The sequence below is a fragment of the Panthera uncia genome, assembly GCF_023721935.1.
Source record: "Panthera uncia isolate 11264 chromosome C1 unlocalized genomic scaffold, Puncia_PCG_1.0 HiC_scaffold_3, whole genome shotgun sequence".
Classification (NCBI taxonomy): Eukaryota; Metazoa; Chordata; class Mammalia; order Carnivora; family Felidae; genus Panthera; species Panthera uncia.
Genome location: NW_026057584.1, coordinates 72,317,460 through 72,339,266, shown reverse-complemented (window position 1 = coordinate 72,339,266; position 21,807 = coordinate 72,317,460). Strand labels below are relative to the sequence as shown.

Here is a 21,807-nt window from a genome sequence, read left to right as displayed (position 1 = left end):
CTCTAACCTCTTTTTTTTTCCTTCCCCTCCCCCATGGGTTTCTGTTAAGTTTCTCAGGATCCACATAAGAATGAAAACATACGGTAAGCTCTATTTTTTTAACCCTATTGAGCCAGAATTTGTCTCCATGTTACCATGTTATTCTTCATTTTGGGGAAGCAAGAAGATTTTTAAGTGCAATACAGTTGAAGTGAATAAAGTTACTTATATAGGCATTATGACTCCATTTTCCAGGTTCAAAAACAAGAATAATAAAACTGGCCTATTTCTTTGAGATAGCATGAGGAAAAATTTAATTAACCATAAGGACTTTTGAAATTTTATCTATCTATCTATCTATCATCTATCATCTATTTAAAGTAGGCTCCACCTGCAAAGTGGTGCTTGAATTCACAACCCTAAGATCAAGAGTCACATGCTCTACCAACTGAGCCAACCAGATGTCCCAGGCTTTTGAAATTTTAAATGCCACATAAAAATGCTATCATATCACCTCAAACCAACTACCAGTACTCATGAAGAAAGTATGAGTGGATTAGAAGTCTGATGGTTCTCTTTCTCAGTTCATTATTTTTTAGACATTAACAATATTTAACTTTATGTTCTTATATAGGCACTAATATGGCAAGTAGACATAAACCTATGAAGGTGGTGATTATAATTTCTTTTTTTTCTTCCCCTTCCCCTCAGGCCACACTCATGATGATAATTTATTACATTACTGGTTCTCCATAGTCTCAGTTCTAATGATATGGTTTCCTCAAAAGGATTATATATATCCACAGTTGGACCTCAAGTTATAAGGAGTAGGAAAGCCTTGTTATATGCAATTGATTTGATATATAATATAGCATTATAATTCCTCTCTTGTCAAAATTTGACAAGTCTGTCCATAGAAGTTTTAATCTTATCTTTGTTTTTAGTTACATGTATTTTATTATTTTAATAATAAATTCTATCTGTTTTATCCACGTTAAAAAATAACATGTCAATTGTCCTGGACACAAATCTGTCAAGCTGCTATGTTTCCATTTTCTCCAATCTGATTTACTCAAGATTAATATGATTTCACATCAAGCAAAGAACAGAAGCCTCTCATAAATGGCTCTTACTCCTTCATCCCTTAAAACACAGATTCTTCAGTTTCCAAACTATTAAAAATGTAGCCTTATACACCACTACACTGTGTAGTTTCTAGTTGAAACAATTATACCAAGAAGGTAGGTGTGGGCTGCAATGATACTAACTATAAAGACTGTTGACCTAGAAATTTATAACCACTATTCTCAGACATAGTTTCACAGATACACTTAAATAAACATAACATCCAAGTAAATGTACAGACTTTGTTATTAATTAAGCAAGGCAAACTCCAAGACTAGTTTTTAGGGTATCTTACAAAAATTGCATCCATTTGTTCCCTTGATAAAATGCATTCCACTATAGCCAAAAGAATTTAAAATATACTTTCTTCCCACGACAAACCCAAAGTAGGTTGAACAATCACCACATATGGCTTTTGATTTAAGAATCATAAAGTAATTGGGGCGCCTGGGTGGCTCAGTCGGTTGGGCGTCGGACTTCGGCTCAGGTCATGATCTCGTGGTTTGTGACTTCCAGCCCTGCGTCGGGCTCTGTGCTGACAGCTCAGAGCCTGGAGTCTGCTTCAGTTTCTGGGTCTCCCTCTCTCTCTGCCCCTCCCCTGTTCACACTCTGTCTCTCCCTATCTCTTTCAAAATAAACATTAAAAAAATTATAAAAAATTAATCATAAAGTATTTTCAATGATGTGTTTATTTTAAGAGAAAGATATTAAATATACATGACAAAAAATAAAACGATAGTCTACAACTATTACCTCCCTGTAACAAATATAAATTCCAAGCCAGGTTGGACAATCCATGTTGGAATATGCCAAGAGAAAATGAGAGCTGCAGTGACCCAGGATGTTGCTCAAGTGGGTCATGTAACCTATGTGACTAAGTAACACACCAGAGAGAGACAGACAGCATGAGCGGGGGAGGAGCAGAGAGAAGGGGAGACACAGAATCTGAGACAGGCTCCAGGTTCTGAGCTGTCAGCACAGAACCGGTCGTGGGGCTCGAATGCACAGTGAGATCATGACCTGAGCCACAGTCGGACGCTTAACCAACTGAGTCACCCAGGCACCCCAATAGTAACTTTCAAGTAACAAGTAAATTGAAATAATTTAGTTGAGAAAATATGAAACTATGGGTCTTGGCAATATACACATAGAGGGACAGAATTGTTATAATCATTGTTGATTTTAAACAGTACTCAGATTCTGATCTCATAAAATAATAGAATAATTACGGATCAATAATTAAAATTTAATATATCTATCAAACAATAACGTAGAAATTACTTGTTATCACTCTATAGCTTTTGCTGCATATTGGCTTCACATCTGACATAGCTAAATGGAGCATCAGACAATTATATCTCATCTATATGATTAATTCATCCAAATGTTAGGAAATTAAAGCCACAATCTCATCTGAGTCTAAAACAAGCAATTAAACTTGTCTTCACGTTACTAATGAAATACAGACTAAATAGAATCTAAATAGCTTCACACATATTGAATAAAGAAATAAGTTCAATTGCAGTCAGATTTTTAAAAACTATGTTTTAGTAAAAGACAATATCCTTTAAAGGACACTGTCCAAGACAGTAGCCATGAGCCACATGTGGCTATTCAGGACTTAACATGTGGCTAGTCCCAACTAAAATGTGCTACAAGTATAATATTTCAAAGACTTTGAAATATTAAATTTTATTTTATATAAAATGAAACCAGATTTCAAAGACTTTCTATGAAAAACAGAATGTAATATATCTGATTAATAATTTTAATATATTGATTGTATCTTGAAACTATAATGTTTTGGAACTACTGTGTTAAATGAAATATATTATTAAAATAAATTTCATTCTTTAAAAAAGATTTTAATATGGCCACTTAAAAATGTTAAATTATAGGGTGTTAGATGGCTCAGTCAGTCAAGCATCCAATTTTGGTTCAGGTCATAATCTCGTGGATTGTGAGCTCTGGCCCCGCATCGGGCTCTGTGCTGACAGCTCCGAGCCTGAAGCCTACTTTGCATTCTGTGTCCCCTCTCTCTCTATCCCTCCCCTGCGTTCTCTCTCTCTCTCTCTCAAAAAAAATTTTTTTTTAAGTTTTAATGTTAAATTATATATGTGGTCCACATCTTGCATCGTACTTCTATTGCACAGTACTTACTTATCTAGCAGTGAACACAATTTACCAATGTGATTGATAAATGTAAATGCTCAAAGTTGTGTGGTGTGAGGGAAAAGCGTTCAAGACAGATGAGCAGAAGAAACTCATTCTGCTCAGCTATCTGCTAGCTCAGAAACTTTGGAGAAATTGTTCACTTTCTACTCAGCTGTAGTTTTTCCATCTGTAAAATAGTTGTCTAAATGGCCTATGTTGAGGATTAAAATGGCATGTACTTGTCATGTCATGTAACGGGTGCTCATTACATATCAATTCACTCTTTAACTTGGATTTTTAAAAACCTGTGTTTTTGCTTTACAAATAGGAAAAAACATGTATGTCAAATTTATTTATGATTTTACTACCTGGGGATAACTACTGTTATTGTTTATTTGGATAAGCTTCCAGTCTTTTTTCTGTAGCTACATAGATGTAGAAGTAACACTTTCAGAGGGAAAAGAAAAAAAAAAATATGTAAGAGAATCCATTTCATACAAACTATTTTGTGGCCTAACCCTTAATTAAGTTGCATAGCAACATATTGCAGTTATTTGTGTCATTAAAATCTTTTTAATATAATTATTAATGACTGTGGTATCCCATTACATGGATGGATCATAAATGATGAAGCTAATCTTCTGTTGGCTATTTAGTCATTTCAAAGATTTTGCTATCATTAAAGAATGGGGGGAAATATTGAATATCCTTGAAACCACCTATTTATTTCACTTCTATGATTATTCCCTCTAAGATTATTTCTAAACAACAATAATTCACATTTATAAATTTTTGATGATTTATTGCCAGATTGCCTTCCAAAAGAGTTTATATACCATTCATGTATAAAAATGCCCATTTCTTCCATATTTTCAACCTTGGATATTTTTTTTAATGCTTTACCATTTTGTAGGTAAAAATCTTTTTTTAAAGTTTTATTTATTTAATTTGAGAGAGAGAGAAAAAGAGAGCATGAGCAAGGGAGGCAGAGAGAGAAAGAGAGTCTCAAGCAGGCTCCACACTATCAGCACAGAGCCTGATGCAGGACTTGAACCCATTAACTGTGAGATCATGACCTGAGCCAAAACCAAAAGTTGGATAGTTAAACAACAACGCCACCCATGTGCCCCAAAATCTGAGTATTTTTTAAAAATTTTATTGCTTTGATGAGCAGGGAGGTCTTCATAAACTTCTTTGTCATGTATATTTGGAACCACCCCCAGAGTTCCATGGACTGCCACTATGACATCTATTCACCTCTTCAGCACCTGCACCATGTGCTCTGCATCCCCACCAGTTACTGTAGTAGATGAGCCATCAGTGTTTCTTCCCCTACTTGTGTACCAAATCCCATTACTGGATTTTTCTCATCAGCATCAAATATAGTAATATTTTCCCCATTTTAAGCAAAACAAAAGACCAAGCAACAACATAAAAGTCTGGCCCTACTTTCTTGCTCTCCTTTACGAAAGAAATTCTCAGAAGAGTTGTAGGTACTTCAACTTTCAAGACAATATTCAAGGTTGTCTTCAATCCTCTCCTCCCAGTCACTTAAATCCAACCCAATTAGGCATTTGTTCCCAATGACTCAACAGTTGTTTGTTCTCTAGAGCCAAGGGTCAATTATCAGTCGTATATTATTTGACTTAGCAGCATTTACTCAGTGATGATCCTTCCTCAGCTCACACTGTTGACCACTCCCTCTCTACTTGCCTTCCTGGACAGCATAGTTCCTTGGTTTTCTTCATATCTCACAGATCTTTTCTCAACACCCAGTGTTGGTTACCCCTCTTCTTACTGACTCTGTAATGTCAGCAGATTCTAGGGATCTCTCCTTTGTCTCTTCACTCACTATTTCGGTGATCACACCCAATTTCATGGTGGTGACTCACAAACATGAATCTCCAGCTCAGATCTCTCTCCTGAACCCCAAAGTCATGTAACTGACTGCCTTCACAAATCTATACTTAGACATCTGACAGCATCTCAAACTCAATATGTCCAAACCTGAACACCTGATCTTCCACACAGCCTAACCCTACATCGTTTACAGTCTGCCCCATCTCAGTTGATGGGAACTCCATTTTTCAGTTGCTCAACCCAAAAACTTTGGACTATTCTTTTGTTGTTCTTTTTCACGTGCCTAATGAACTCTATCAGCAGATGCTGTTGGCTCTAAACCCTTAAAATGTGTCCAAAGGCTGGCTATTTCATGCCACCTCCACTTGCTGATCCAGACCACCATTATCTCCCACTTTAATAATCTCCTAAGTGTTCAATCTTTTCTTGCTTCTCCCTGCTTCCATCTTAAACACAGCAACTCCCAAAGTGGTCCTGCTAAAACATAAGTTAGGTCTTGTTACTCCAAAATCCTCTCACACTTCTGCTCCCAGTAGCTTTCCATGCCACTCATAGTAAAATCAAGTCACTGTAGCTCAGGGAAATGAGGTTACTGACTGGTACGCACTCCCAACCAGAGCCTACCTTTGGACCTGGGGACACAGTCATTCCAACCCAAACCAGTGAGCTGCTAAAAAAATAGAAAGAATTAAAATAAATGTTGGGATTAATGATGGCATCCACTGTCTTTAGCCCAATGAAAATTTTATAGTTTAAAAATGTCCCCCAGATATTTCAACCTTATGTCACAGCACTATGCATCTATTTAAAATAAGCACCCATCACTTGTGCTGGCATGGACATAAATGCACACAATCTATATGAATTCTCACAAGGCCTAATAACTAGACCCAAAGGAGAAAATGGCCTTATCAAAATCTTGGCAGATACTGGCAAAGTAGAGGTCCAGTTAATACTATAGCTAAACATATAATTCATTGTACTCATTAGAATAGTACATTTACATGCCTTACTGCCCACCAACCACAGATTGCTGATGCCAACCACCTCTGTATTTATTCAAAATAGCCCAGTTACTCTCCCAGTTTCTTCTTCAAAAAAACTACTCCTGAAAACGCATTTAGTGTTATTGATGCTTCATCATTTATTGCCAGCATATTTGTAAAATAGTCTCTTCAGTTGACTCTTGCACATAGTCTTTATTTGGTCAGGATATGTGTGTGTGTGTTTGTTGCTTCCCCTAAACATTCTAAGCCTTTTATTTTCTTTTTCTTTCTTTTTTTTTTTTCTTAAGTAGGCTTCACTCCCAGCGCAGTGTCCCATGTGGAGCTTGAACTCATGACCCTGAGATCCAGACCTGAGCTGAGATCAAGAGTCGGGCACTTAACCGACTGAGCCACCCAGGCACCCCTTTTCTAAGACTTCATAAAGGCAAGGCCATATTGTAGTCTAGTCTGTCTGTTGACTCTCCTACCAAGGAGCTTAGCAGAAACCACTGTATGTTAAGGATTTCCCAATGAATCTTCATCAAGCAAAACATATCAGTAATTATATAAAATTTATTCTGGATAATTATATGTGACAGACTATTAAGCTAGAATTTATGAACCTATATTCCTCCAAAGTGAATTCCTACTGCTCCCTTAACATGCCTTGCCACTCTTACCTTCATTGTTTTCACCTTTAATTCAACTCAATGGAACAATCATTTATTTGAAAGCTGCTCTGTGCCAGGATGGGCCAGGTGCTAAGGATACAAATATTGCTAATAAATTATTTTGTCTTCAAGGGGTTTGCAGTCTAGTCATGCAACATCCCTTCTTAGAATGTCCTCCCTGTCTCCTGTCTTATCCAAACTCTACTCATTCTTTGAACCTATAGCAAATTTTATTTCCTCCACTAAGCTTTCCTAAGCTATTTTTTCCTCAGTGTACCTTCCCGCTGAAGAAAACTTAGCATGTGATGTATGTCCATCATATTCTCTACTTAACCTTCAGTAATGGCAATAGAACTGTGTATCTCAACTTTTTTCTGAGTGATACAGTGTTGTACAAAGGAAGAGCAGAAACTGAGTTCAGATGAAAAATAAGGTAGGAAAATGGGCTGTGAAGATAGGTCTTAGTGGAAAGCATCCACTTCAGGCTGCTAAGGCAAACTTTTCCAGGTTTAGGAGCTGCTAACCTAGAAACACCACAATCCTAGCCAGATGTTCTAGGGGGACAAGATTCATCTGGGAGGAAGTGTAATGGGGCAGCCAACATGCTTTAAAAGGAAGGAGTCAAAGGGGCACCTGGATGGTTCAGTCAGTTAAGCATCTGACTTCGGCTCAGATCACGATCTCGTGGTTCATGAGTTGGAGCCCTGCATTGGGCTCTGTGCTGACAGCTCAGAGCCTGGAGCCTACTTCAGATTCTGTGTCTCCCTCTCTCTCTGCCCCTTCCCACTCCCACTCAGTCTCTCTCTCTCTCTCAAAAATAAATAAACATTTAAAAAATTAAATAAAATAAAAGGTAGGACTCAAACTGACCTTCTTCATAGCTGTGAGAAGTGAAATGTTTCATTTTCATAAATACCAAATAAAAGTTGTGCTGTCTAGTTAACAATAGGTTTACAACCTATTGGAAATATGTACAAACCCCTCCTCCTCCCCCACAATGGAGTCTGAATCCCTTACACACTTCACTTCCTGTTTTTTCTTCCCCCTTCCCATTTCACAGGCTTATTTTCCACGGGCTTTGCAATGAGCATGAGCCAAAGAAGTCTGTGCATCACCTCAAGGAATATACATTTGTTCCAATCAGACTACTTTTGCCTTACATGGGCATAGGTGACTTCCGGGTAAGGCTGTAACATCTGTAGTACTCAGCCAATGAGGAACCAGGGGAGGGACTTGCATGCTAGGAGATAAATTGCCTGCTGCAACAGCCCCCAGTGTGCCTGTCCATCAGACAATGCTCTTGCAAGAATGTTGATTAAAGCCTCATTTCACTGTGCTCTGAGTCTCTGTATCCCTCCTTTGATTGGGTCAGTGGGCTTATTTCTCACAATAGCCACAGCAGCCTGATTATAATGCATCCCCCTGGAAAAACAAAAGAACAAAACCCACACCCGTCTCGCTCTTGCTTAATGAGCTCTAAAATCTCTTTAACAAGGTTGAGATGGGGAAAGGAGAGAGAAGGTTTATTTTATAATTAGAGACTTCAACTAAGTGCATGGTTGAGTTAACATTTCATTGTGACTGAGTTTCAATTAAAATGTAATTAATCAATCAACACATATAAATGATATATTATTAATTTTTCCCAGCTTTAGTGAAAGGTGGGAAGAAAAAAAAAAAAAGGAAGGCAGAGAGGCAGGGTGAGTAGGGGCTCTTAGAAGAACAAAAAGTTTCTGCCAAGGAGGAACCACGACCATTGCCACAGAGATGTAAGAAAAAAGCCTGGGTCAGGAAAGGTTTGGACTTCACCTACGATTGCCTAGTATATGAAGACAAGTAAAAGCTGTAACCAGAGTTGGATCAAGAAGCTACTAAAGCAAGTAACTCTACTTGATAAGATTTAAAGTTTTCCTTGTTGTCACTTATTCCTTAACACTAGCAATTTCATATAAAGGAGTTTCACTTATAGGCAATACATTAAGAAATATAAGAAATATAGTAAAAGGCTTACTTTAATTGACTATAAACGTGTCACTTGAATAATTATCCTTTCTTTTAACATACATATTCTTTGGTGGTAACTGGATGGCTCAGGCGGTTAAGCATCTGACTCTTAATTTGGGCTCAGGTCATAAACATGGTTCATAGGTTTGAGCCCTGTTTCAGGCTCTGCACTGGCAGCACAGGGCCTGCTTAGGATTTTCTCTCCCTTTCTCTCTGCCCCTCCCCCCTGCTCTCTCTCTCAAAATAAATTTTAAAAAACTTTTAAAATATATATTCTTTGAAGAGAATTTAGAGGTCAATATACTAGAATAAAAGGCTTATTTTCCTATAAAATATTCTGCAGAAACTTCACATGCAAAACACACATGAGGTAAGCTATTGATCTGACCCTACAGTGGCATTTCTGGCTTTATTCATTAAATTAATTTTAATATAGAATTTACACTACAGAAAGGGTACCCAGGTGGCTCAGTCGGTTGAGCGTCTGACTTAGGCTCAGGTCATGATCTCACAGTTCGTGAGTTCAAGCCCCACACTGGACTCAGTGCTGTCAGTGAAGAGCCCAGTATGGATCCTCTGCCCCCCTCTCTGTCCCCCCACCTGGTGCTCTCCCCAAAAAAATATTTTTAAAGAAGGATTTATACCACAAAAGATGACCCTGTCAAAGGTGAATTTTAAATCCCCTAATGTTGTATTTGTTATTCAGAAGAGGATTTGTCATTTTCAGATACAACTAAAAGTCCATTTTCTTAAAAAAATGTAATGTGTTTTAAAAATTTTTATAAAACATATTTTGTGTTTACTGTAGAACAAAATCACAGTGAATTACAAGTAACATAATTCCATGGGTACATTTTTCCATTGCAGTCAATTATTATTAGTACTGATTTATAAATTTCCACTAAAGAAGAGCTTCACGTCTTAAAATCAAAATTCATAGTTACTAAAAATTCATGCTTCAAAACTGTTTCTTAACTATGTAGTAAAGAGTTCAATGAGGTGAGTATTTTCATCATGTTTCAAGCTTATAAAATTTTTACAACCATTGTTTGGGGAAATTACTTTAGAGGAAAGAGAACCCTCATTCAACAAATAGTCAATCTAAAAACTTATTGATTGACTACATTTCAACCACATAGTAATTATGAAAACAGTAAAGCAGAAGTATAGCAGCCTTCAACAGAAAAATTGAGTGGCAAAAATCGACACAACTCAAGTAGCTTTATCTTATCACCTGGCTATGTCTTCTAACTGCAGATCAACATCTTGAAGTTTCTTTTGATATTTCTCTGTAAAGTTATAGAACTCATTAAGAACTGAAGATTTTAAATCAGGGTATGGGCATTCCAAGGTTTCTAATTCCATGGGCACTTCACTAAGCTGGTTACATCTTTCTTCTGAAGAATGATCTAGTATCTGAAAAACAGTTTATGATTGTTTTATTTAACATAAATGACAAATTGATAAACAAATTACTATATGCATCACACTTACTTTCATACTCCAGTCTGAAAGATAGTTTTCTATTTTCTGTTGCTCCAGGCTAAGTCTTTCAAAGACAGCTTTCAATTGTGTATTCACAAAGTCAACCTGTAACATATAGATAAAAGAAAGTCCCTTTGAGAACCTGTGGAAGAGGGTTTAAGAGATGCCATAGCCAGGCAGTGCTTACCAGAAGGGGGCTTTCAGACATCGATCCTAAAAATGGAGCTAGGAGTATGGTGGGGTCATAGACACTCTATACCCTCATTTGGATTTTGTTTGTGGTAAGGCAGAGAGCTTACCAGACTATTTCTGGCTCAACCACCCTTTCTTCCGCTAGCATCCCTGCCTCCAGTCCCCAGCTGGACATGGGGTTTTTAATACCTTTTTAAAAAATATATTATTGGGGCATCTGGGTGGCTTAGTTGGTCGAGCGTCCAACTTCTGCTCAGGTCATGATCTTGCAGTTCATGGGTTCAAGCCCTGTGTCAGGCTGTGTGCTGACAGCTCAGAGCCTAGAACCTGCTTCAGATTCTGTGTCTCCGTCTCTCTCTGCCCTTCCGCTGCTTGCTCACTCACTCTCTCTCTCTCTCAAAAATAAAAATAAAACATTAAATTTTTTAAAAATTATTTTAAATATATTATTTATAAAATCAATATAACAACACTACAGAATAACTGAAAAATAGTAAGAAAAATCACCTAAAAGTTTATATCTAGTGCAACTATGATCATGGAGCTTATGGTCTAGTCAGGGGAGGCAGTCAGTACACTCATAAAAAAATAGATAAGAAAATTATCAAAAGGAGGTAGGTGATGTAAAAACAGGGTGAGGTAGGGACGCCTGGGTAGCTCAGTTGGTTAAGTGACTTCGACTCAGGTTATGATCTCACAGCTCAGGAGTTCAATCCTCACGTCAGGCTCTGTGCTGACAGCTCAGAGCCTGGAGCCTGCTTCAGATTCTGTGTCTCCTTCTCTTTCTGCCCCTCCCCTGTTCTCTTTCTCTCTTTCTCTCTCTCAAAAATATATAAATTTTAAAAAAAAGTTAAAAAACAGTGTGAGATAATAGAGAATGACTGTAGCTTCTCTCCTATGGGTGATCAGGAAAGGCTTCTCAGAGGAGAGAACATTTAAACTAAGACCTAAGTGACAAAAAGTGCCAACAGTGGGACAGAGAAAACAGACGATGCAAAGGCCTTGAGATGAGGAGTCTGGTATGTATGAGGAACAGACAGGAGGCCAGCCTCAGTGTGACAAAGTCTAGGAGAAAGGGGGAAGTGCCAGGTAGGAGATGAGGTTGAAAAAGGGGGCTGGATGTACAGTGAGGAATTGTGGGCCAGCAGGAGCTCTGCAGGGAGCTACCAGGGGGATGACTGGACCCCACCGCACTGAAGGTAGAATCCCAAAAGGCACTGTAAGGAGGGGCAAGAATGAGTGCAGGGAGACTAGTCATGAGGCCATCATAACTTTTCAGGTGAGAAATAAGCATGCTTGGACAGATTCAGGGATATGTTTAAGATACTGAAGAGACAGAATTTGCTATACCTTCTATTTAAATACAAGACACATGTTTGTTTCTTTTTTTTTTTTTTTTTTTTATTTTATTTTTTATTTTTGGGACAGAGAGAGACAGAGCATGAACGGGGGAGGGGCAGAGAGAGAGGGAGACACAGAATCGGAAACAGGCTCCAGGCTCCGAGCCATCAGCCCAGAGCCTGACGCGGGGCTCGAACTCACGGACCGCGAGATCGTGACCTGGCTGAAGTCGGACGCTTAACCGACTGCGCCACCCAGGCGCCCCGATTGTTTCTTATGTCAAACTGTTCTAGTCGGGATAAAAATGAGGTATTACATTATTAAAAGTAAAGGTAATATACTGACCTCTTCCAGTACTTTCACTGAGTTAAACTCAGTATGTGAGTATGAATGCTTGGAAATGTGATGCTGTCTGTATTTCAGATCTGCTCTCAACTGCTGAATAGGATTTATCACATTTTTAAGATACACGCACCATTGTTCTGATAACTCTTGTTCTATGGAGAAACAAAATTAAATCCAGGTAACACTTTATTATTTTTTTAAGTTTATTTATTTACTTTGAGTATGTGTGTGTGTGTGCGTGCACACGCACACATGCAAAAGCTGAGGAGGAGCAGAGGGAAAGGAGAGAGAAAAACTCCCAAGCAGGCTCTGAACTGTCAGAGCAGAGCTGACAAGGGGCTCAAACTCACAAATGGTGTGTGCGTGATCATAGCCTGAACCTAAACCAAGATTCATCAACTTAATCAACTAAGCCCCCCAGGCGCCCCCAGGTAATATATTACTATTCTAAATTTCTTCAAGAACAGGACATTAAGAGTGCAGATTTAGCTTTGGATTCCTTTAGGAAAAAAAAATGGCAGTTAATAGTAAGAAAACATAAAGTGAGTGGCCCACTTTCATCTTCAAAACAAAACTCCCCTTTAAATATAGGATAAAAACAAAAAACAAAAAACCTCACCAAAATTTGTAAGGTCAGTAAGACATTCATTTCCAATGTTCTCTTCATTGAGAAAGGATTTTATTTCAGATTCCATTTTATACCTGAAATAGACATTATCTCTATCAGCTTTTTAAAAATAATCATAAACATACATGGGTTTAAAAATATCTAAAAATAGAAATTTAATCTATTTTTTTTAATGTTTATTTATTTTTGAGACAGAGAGAGACAGAGCATGAACGGGGGAAGGTCAGAGAGAGAGGGAGACACAGAATCTGAAGCAGGTTCCAGGCTCTAAGCTGTCAACACAGAGCCTGACGCGGGGCTCAAACTCACGGACCATGAGATCATGACCTGAGCCGAAGTCGGACGCTTAACCGACTGAGCCACCCAGGCGCCCCTAGAAATTTAATCTAATGTGGTCCCATTCACCTATTCATGTATTCATACCATATACTAAATTCCTAATATGGATTGGACACTTGCCAGACACTGACACAGGAAGAAGCACAGATGAACACTTCAGGCAGAAGTAACAGCGTGAACAAAGGCAAGTGCCTGGCACATCCTGGCAATGCTTCCTGTGGAAAGAGCTTAGGGCACTAGGAAGCCACTGAGGGATATTAAGCTGATCTCACCTGCCCAGCAGATCTGTGTTTCAGAAAGATTCCCAGGCAGGGGAACCTGGGTGGCTCAGTAGGTTAAGCCTCCGACTTCAGCTCAGGTCATGGTCTCATGACTCATGGGTTCAAGCCCCACATGGGGCTCTGTGCTGACAGCTCAGACCTGGAGCCTGCTTTAGATTCTGTGTCTCCCTCTCTGCCCCTCCCCAATTTGTGCTCAGTCTCTCTCTCGGAAAATGAATGAGCATTAAAAAAAAAAGAAGAAGAAGAAGAAAGAAAGATTCCCATGTAGCAAAACAGAGGATGAGTTGGAAGGAGGGGTAGTCAAATAAAAACAGAAAATGAAAAGGAGAGGATCAAGTTAACCTGGACCAACAAGGTAGTTATTCCAAAAGTTAAGAGATGATGAGGTCCTGAACTAGAGAAATGAGAGTAAAGGTATGTTTTGTTTTTATAGACTAATAAAAGCAATAAATCTTAATGATTTTTATTTTATTTCAATATAGTCATTTTTAGAGTACAACCATAACCAGCTTAAACTGGACATCTGAAAACATTGTAGTCTATCCCTTGCTTACGGCAGATTTAACGAAATCATAGAAAAGAGTTTTGATTTGTTGTGATTGTTAAAATATAATATTGGAAATGGTATAAAATAATAAATTATCAACAATTATAACACTTTACTACAATTATTATTTTTATTTTTGCATATAAGTTTCTAGCCCTTGTCCACAGGCATATGTATGTTAAATAACTATAATTATGAATTAATTGGTAATTAATGGTAATATTCATCATCTTATATTGGGGTTTTTCAATAACATTTAAGATATTTCTAAATAATTCTCATAATCATCCTTTATTTTAATGGCTGCATGGTATTCTATTTTATATATGTGGCATCATCTTCTAAACCAGCTCACTTACATGGGACAGAGACTTTATTTGCATGTATAAGGTGGGGGGGTGCTATTGTAGATGACACTTTGCTGTCTACTCTTTATGTAGTTTTTGCCAGAAGCATTTTTAAGATTACATTTGAAACTGTTACATGGAGAATGGGTGCAAAACCTAAGCTCTAAAACCAGAAATTATTTCATAGTGGATTTGTATAAACAAAAACATAGTACTTATCAACCTTCTAGCTCTCCTACCTATATTTCAGCATCCAGAAAGTCATAGTAAAACATATAAGCCGACAGGAGAAGTGGCTTTGTACACACAGGAGACCAACCTGCTACTTGCATGTAATAATTCTGGTAAGTTCCATCCTAGCTTCCTAGATTAACAACCCTACCCATCTGCCAAGACCAGCCTTTTTGCTGATTGTCCTGATGGCCCAACAAAATCCAAAAGCATTTTTTATGCCTTCTAGAACTATGACAATCTGAAACTAGCTTGTGAATGAAGGCTAACATTTCCTGAATTGTGTTCTATAAAACAGTAATGTCAATGAGATGCCATGGGGAGGGAGGGGGATGGGAAATAGTAAATAAAATCAGATATGTTTCTACAGTGAAGGATTTCTCAAAAACTTGATTACGCTAAAATACAATGAGGTTATACAAAAACGGTAGGAAATGTATTTTCTAATTTATAGGAACATGAAATTCATTATTCTCCATGGAGTAACTTGCAGAATATTTGTTTTGCAGAATATGATTTAGGAAATATAAAGATTGCGGTGCAACTCAAGAGCATTAAAAATGGTAACTCTGGAGAAGAGAACCCTGCCCTGTTCATCAATGACATGCTAGACTAGGCCCCCGGGTTCTTCAAGTTGGAACTCTGTGCAGATTACAACCTCCTCCCATCTGAAGAGGGAACAAATATAAGGCAACTTTCTGTGCCCATGTATGCCAATTTAAGTACCTCCCAATGCTGTATGGGCTATCTTCTGTTTCCAATAAATATGATGGTACTACAAAAAAGCCTCTTGAGTTCTTGTGTGACCATTTGCCTAGATGATATGTTAATCTACTTCCTAGATCTGCCCAGTTGCAATGTAACCACCTCTAAGGTAAACCAGCCTGGTGAAGGGTGTTCTTGAACTCTCAGGAGTCCACTGTCATATAGGTCCTCATCCTTCCAGGGGGTGCCAAAGTTATAGATGTAGAATCTGTCTCCTCAGAACATCAAACATTCCCAGAGCTTCCTGAGATGACTAGGCTAGCCACTTAATTACCAGTTTTGGTAGAACAAGCAAACTACAGGTCCAAGAATGGTAGTCAGAAGCCATTTAAGCAAACAATTAGCAAAGGGATGTGGATCACGAAAGACAGAGCAAGAGAATACGTTAAAGTTCCAATAATGGAATTAATAGCCAGGAGACCTGCAGAAAATCAGCAGGTCAGAAAGCTTGGTTCCTTAGAATCAGCTATTGCATCCACTTCTCAGTTGAAAGAGTCTATCCCAAATGAGCAAACCACAGAGACAACAAAGGGAGTCACACAACCAATGGCTAGAGAATGAACTCAGGAGCTGGGCTTAGAGAGTTCTCTGATGCTCTGAGTCATACAGTGTGAATGCTGGTGTTAATTTTATCTTTAAAGATGCATTTACAGACAACATTTAATTGTTGTTGGTAAAACCTCGTGATATCCTCTGTAAAAAGGTGATATTTAAAAAATGTTATAAAACTAAAAGTGTGAGCAAAAGACTATATGTATTCCTAACAGAGATTTGGTTATAAAACATCCCTGTGTAGTGAAAGTAGTAAGGTGTACAAATAAACCCTGAAAATTTTATGATTCAACAATTCTTGTTAAAATAAAAATTATAGGGCTGCTTGGGCGCTTCAGTAAGTTAAGCATCTGACTCTCGATTCCTGCTCAGGTTGGGATCTCATGGGTTTGTGAGTTCAAACCCCACATCAGGCTCCATCCTGACCATGCGGAGCCTGATTGAGATTTTCCCTCTCTCTGCCCCTCCCTAGCTCATGCGTGTGCTCTCTGTCTCTCTCAAAATAAATAAAGTTTAAAATAAAAACTGTCTCTCTAAAGAAGACATGATGGCCAATAGGCACATGAAAAGATACTCAATGTCATTCCTCATCAGGGAAATACAAATCAAAACCACACTGAGATACCACCGCATGCCAGTTAGAATGGCTACAATGAACAAATCAGGAGACTATAGATGCGGGAGAGGACGTGGAGAAATGGGAACCCTCTTGCACTGTTGGTGGGAATGCAAACTGGTGCAGCCACTCTGGAAAACAATGTGGAGGTTCCTCAAAAAATTAAAAATACAACTACCTTATGTCTCAGCAATAGCACTTCTAGGAATTTACCCAAGGGATACAGGAATGCTGATGCATAGGGGCACTTGTACCCCAATGTTTATAGCAGCACTTTCACCAGTAGCCAAATTATGGAAAGAGCCTAAATGTCCATCAACTGATGAATGGATAAAGAAATTGTGGTTTATAGACACAATGGAATATACTTGGCAATGAGAAAGAATGAAATGTGGCCTTTTGTAGCAACGTGGATGGAACTGGAGAGTGTTATGCTAAGTGAAATAAGTCATACAGAGAAAGACAGATACCATATGTTTTACTCTTAGGTGGATCCTGAGAATCTTAACAGAAGACCATGGGGGAGGAGAAGGGAAAAAAATTTGAGAGGGAGGGAGCCAAACCATAAGAGACTCTTAAAAACTGAGAATACACTGAGGCACCTGGGTGGCTCAGTCCGTTGAGCATCCAACTTTGGCTCAGGTCATGATCTCACAGCTCATGAGTTCAAGCCCTGCATCAGGCTCTGTGCTGACAGCTCAGAGCCTGGAATCCCACTTCGGATTCTGTGTCTCCCTCTCTGTCTGCTCCTAACCCACTCACATTCTGCCTCTGTCTCTCTCAAAAATAAACATTTTTTTAAAAAATTAAAAAAAAACTGAGAATAAACTGATGGTTGATGGGGGGTGGGAGGGTGGGTGATAGGCATTGAGAAGGGCACCTGTTGGGATGAACACTGGGTGTTGTAAGAAAACCAATTTGACAATAAATTTCACATTAAAAAACTAAAAATTAAAAAAATAAAATAAAATAAAAACTGTCACAGAAAAGGTGGTCATAAGAGGGAAGTATATAGTAATCCAGGCCTTCCTAAAGAAGGAAGAAAGTTCTCAGATATACAACTTAACCTTACATCTCAATGAGCTGGAAAAAGAAAATCAAATAAAACCCAAAACCAGCAGAAGACAGGGAATAATAAAGATTAGAGCATAAATCAGTGCTATCGAAACCAAAAAAACAGTAGAACAGATCAATGAAACCAGGAGCTGGTTCTCTGAAAGAATTAACAAAATTGATAAACCCCTAGCCAGTTTGATCAAAAAGAAAAAGGCAAGGACCCAAATATATAAAATCAAGAAAGAAAGAGGAGAGGGGCGCCTGGGTGGCTCAGTGGGTTGTGTCCGACTTCAGCTCAGGTCATGATCTCACAGTTCGTGGGTTCGAGTCCCACATCAGCTTCTGTGCTGACAGCTCAGAGCCTGGAGCCTACTTCAGATTCTGTGTCTCCTTCTCTACCTGCCCCTCCCTGACTTGCACTCTGTCTCTCTCTCAAAAATAAATAAACATTAAAAAGAAAAAGAATGAAAGAGGAGAGATCACAATCAACACTGCAGAAATACAAACAATAATAAGAGAATGTTATGAGCAATTATACGCCAATAAAATGGGCAATCTGGAAGAAATGGAAAAATTCCTAGAAACATGTAAACTACCAAAACTGAAACAGGAAGAAATAAAAAATTTGAACAGATCTATAGCCAGTAAAGAAATTGAATTAGTAATCAAAAATCTCCCAAACAACAAGAGTCCAGGGCCAGATTGCTTTACAGGGGAATTCTACCAAACATTTAGAGAAAAGTTAACACCTATTCTCTTGAAGCTGTTCCAAAAAATAGAAATGGAAAGAAAACTTCCAAACTCTTTCCATGAAGCCAGCATTATCTTGATTCCAAAACCAGACAAAGACCCTACTAAAAAGGATGCATAGCCCAATTTTCCTGATGAACATGGATGCAAAAATCCTCAACAAGATACTAGCCAACCAGATCCAACAATACATTAAAAAAATTATTCACCATGACCAAGTGGGATTTATGCCTAGGATGCAGGGCTGGTTCAATATCCACAAAACAATCCATGTTATACATCACATCAATAAAAGAAACGACAAGAACCACATGATCCTCTCAATAGATGCAGAGAAAGCATTTGACAAAATACAGCATCCTTTCTTGATAACAACCCTCAAGAAAGTAGGGATAGAAGGATCATACCTCAAAATCATAAAAGCCATATATAAAAGATCCACTGCTAATATCATCCTCAATGGGGAAAAACTGAGAGCTTTCCCCTAAGGTCAGGAACAAGACAGGGGGGATGTCCACTCTTGCCACTGTTATTCAACATAGTATTGGAAGTCTTAGCCTCAGCAATTAGACAACACAAAGGAATAAAAGGCATCCAAATCAGCCAGGAAGAAGTCAAATTTCACTCTTTGCAGATGACATGATATTCTATATGGAAAACCCAAAGATTCCACCAAAAAACTGCTAGAACTGATCCATGAATTCAGCAAAGTTGCAGTATATAAAATCAATGCACAGAAATTGGTTGCATTCTCATACACCAACAATGAAGCAACAGAAAGAGAAATCAAGGAATCGATCCCATTTACAATTGCTCCAAAAGCCATAAAATAGCTAGGAATCAACCTAAACAAAGAGGTGAAAAAACTATACACTGAAAACTATAGAAAGCTTATGAAAGAAATTGAAAAAAATGAAAAAAAATATTCCATGCTCCTGGATTGGAAGAGCAAACATTGTTAAAATATCAATACTACCCAAAGCAATCTACATATTCAATGCAATCCCTATCAAAATAACAACAGCATTCTTCACAGAGCTACAACAAACAATCCTAAAATTTGTATGGAACCAGAAAAAACCCCAAATAGCCAAAGCAAGCTTGAAAAATAAAACCAAAGCTGTTGGCATCACACTCCCGGACTCCAAGCTGTATAACAAAGCTGTAATTATCAAGACAGTATGGTACTGGCACAAGAGCAGACTCTCAGATCAACGGAACAGAATAGAGAACCCAGAAATGGACCCACAAACATATGGCCAACTAATCTTTGGCAAAGCAGGAAAGAATATCCAGTGGAATAAAGACAGTCTCTTCAGCAAGTGGTGCTGGGAAAACTGGACAGCAACATGCAGAAGAATGAACCTGGACCACTTTCTTACACCATACACAAAAATAAACTCAAAATGGGTGAAAGACCTAAACATAAGACAGGAAGCCATCAAAATCCTCGAGGAGAAGCAGGAAAAACCTCTTTGACCTCGGCCATAGAAACTTCTTACTCAACACGTCTCTGGAGGCAAGGGAAACAAAAGCAAAAATGAACTATTGGGACCTCATCAAAATAAAAAGCTTCTGCACAGCGAAGGAAACAATCACCAAAACTAAAAGGCAACCGACAGAATGGGAGAAGATATTGGCAAATCACATATCAGATAAAGGGTTAGTATCCAAAATCTATAAAGAACTTATCAAACTCAACACCCAAAAAAACAAATAATCCAGGGAAGAAATGGGCAAAAGACATGAATAGACACCTCTCCGAAGAAGACATCCAGATGGCCAACCTACACATGAAAAAATGCTCAACATGACTCATCATCAGGGAAATACAAGTCAAAACTACAATGAGATACCACCTTACACCTGTCAGAATGGCTAACATTAGCAACTCAGGCAACAACAGACATTGGTGAGGATGCGGAGAAAGAGGATCTCTTTTGCACTGCTGGTGGGAATGCAAATTGGTGAAGCCACTCTGGAAAACAATATGGAGGTTCCTCAAAAAATTAAAAATAGAACTACCCTATGACCCAGCAATTGCACTAGTAGGTACTTATCCAAGGCATACAGGTGTGCTGTTTCAAAGGGCCACATGTACCCCAATGTTTATAGCAGTACTATTGACAATAGCCAAAGTATGGAAAGAGCCCAAATGTCCATTGATGGATGAATGGATAAAGAAGATGTGGTATATATACACAATGGAGTATTACTCAGCAATCAAAAACAATGAAATCTTGCCATTTGCAACTATGTGGATAGAACTGAAGGGTATTATGCTAAGCGAAATTAGTCAGTCAGAGAAAGACAAATATCATATGACTTCACTCATATGAGGCATTTAAGATCAAAACAGATGAATACAAGAGAAGGGAAGCAAAAATAATATAAAAACAGGGGGGTAAACAAAACATAAGAGACTCTTAAATATGGAGAACAAACAGAGGGTTACTGGAAGGGTTGTGGGAGGGGAGATGGGCTAAATGAATGAGGGGCATTAAGGAATCTACTCCTGAAATCATTGTTGCACTGTATGCTAACTAACTTGGATGTTAAATAAATAAATAAATAAATAAATAAATAAATATCTTTTTACAATAGCATAAAAATAAAGTATTTAGAAATAAACCTATAAAAGATATGCAAGATCTCTATATCTATTGAAAGACACTAAATAGACTAAAATAAATGGTGAATTGAAAGACTTGATAGGGCTAAAAATGTCAATTTGCTCAAAAACCATTTGGCAATTCAGTTCTATTCTAATTAATATTTCTAACAGGTAAAAAAAAAAGTAAAGTTAATGACCTTTAGAAATTTGAATTTGAGTAAACTACAAAAATAATCTATTGTGATATACAATATCCGATTAAAATATACATTTTTAAAGTATACCTTAAAACTAGTATATTACCTCAAATGGAGGGAAAACACATCTGCCTTCTCCTTTTGCCCTGCCCTTTGAAAAGAAATTTATTTTTCAAAGATTGCATTTAAGAACAAGTATAGAATCATTATTTTGTTACTTCACCTTGAAATGAGAGCTGGAAATAATGACAAAAGTCAAAAATGCAAATTGACTTAGTCATAATGCAGTTACATCTAGAAATCAGTCAACAACTTGAATCCCTGAGTTCATTCATTCATTCATTCATTCATTGAAAGCAGTCAAAGATCTCCTCCAAATCCTACAAGGAAAAGATGAAGCTGATGGTATGTTTGCCCTTGTTTGCCACTTCATAGGGAAAGCAAACATGTAAATAAGACATTATAATTCAATATGCTAAGAGTAAAATGAGTAATTACAAGTATGAAAGGGAGTGTAGAAGAGTTAAGTGATCAGCAGATATAGAAGATTATCTTTTCTTCCAAAGCAAAGCAAAAGCCATATTAACATATTTGCTGGATTCCAAATTAAATTGAGGAAATGAAAGAATTTCAATTTGACTCACAAAGCATAACTTTATATTTTTAGTTTAATGGCTTCATTAACACGGAACGTTATAGAACGTCTAAGTAAGTACAACTCTTAGCGAGTCTTAAATGCTCT

The 21,807-nt window shown here is 37.8% G+C and overlaps 1 protein-coding gene across 1 annotated transcript in view; it reads right to left on the bottom strand.

The window, feature by feature from the left end:
- CCDC148 (coiled-coil domain containing 148) overlaps positions 1 to 21,807 on the bottom strand; it is a 260,873-nt gene that overhangs the window by 161,513 nt on the left and 77,553 nt on the right. Inside the window, exons 5-8 of the mRNA XM_049615611.1 lie at positions 12,762 to 12,844; positions 12,143 to 12,294; positions 10,274 to 10,369; positions 10,014 to 10,195 (exon numbers count right to left, since the gene is read on the bottom strand). Of these exons, the coding sequence (XP_049471568.1) occupies positions 10,014 to 10,195; positions 10,274 to 10,369; positions 12,143 to 12,294; positions 12,762 to 12,844 (513 nt within the window). The remainder of the gene's footprint in view (positions 1 to 10,013; positions 10,196 to 10,273; positions 10,370 to 12,142; positions 12,295 to 12,761; positions 12,845 to 21,807) is intronic.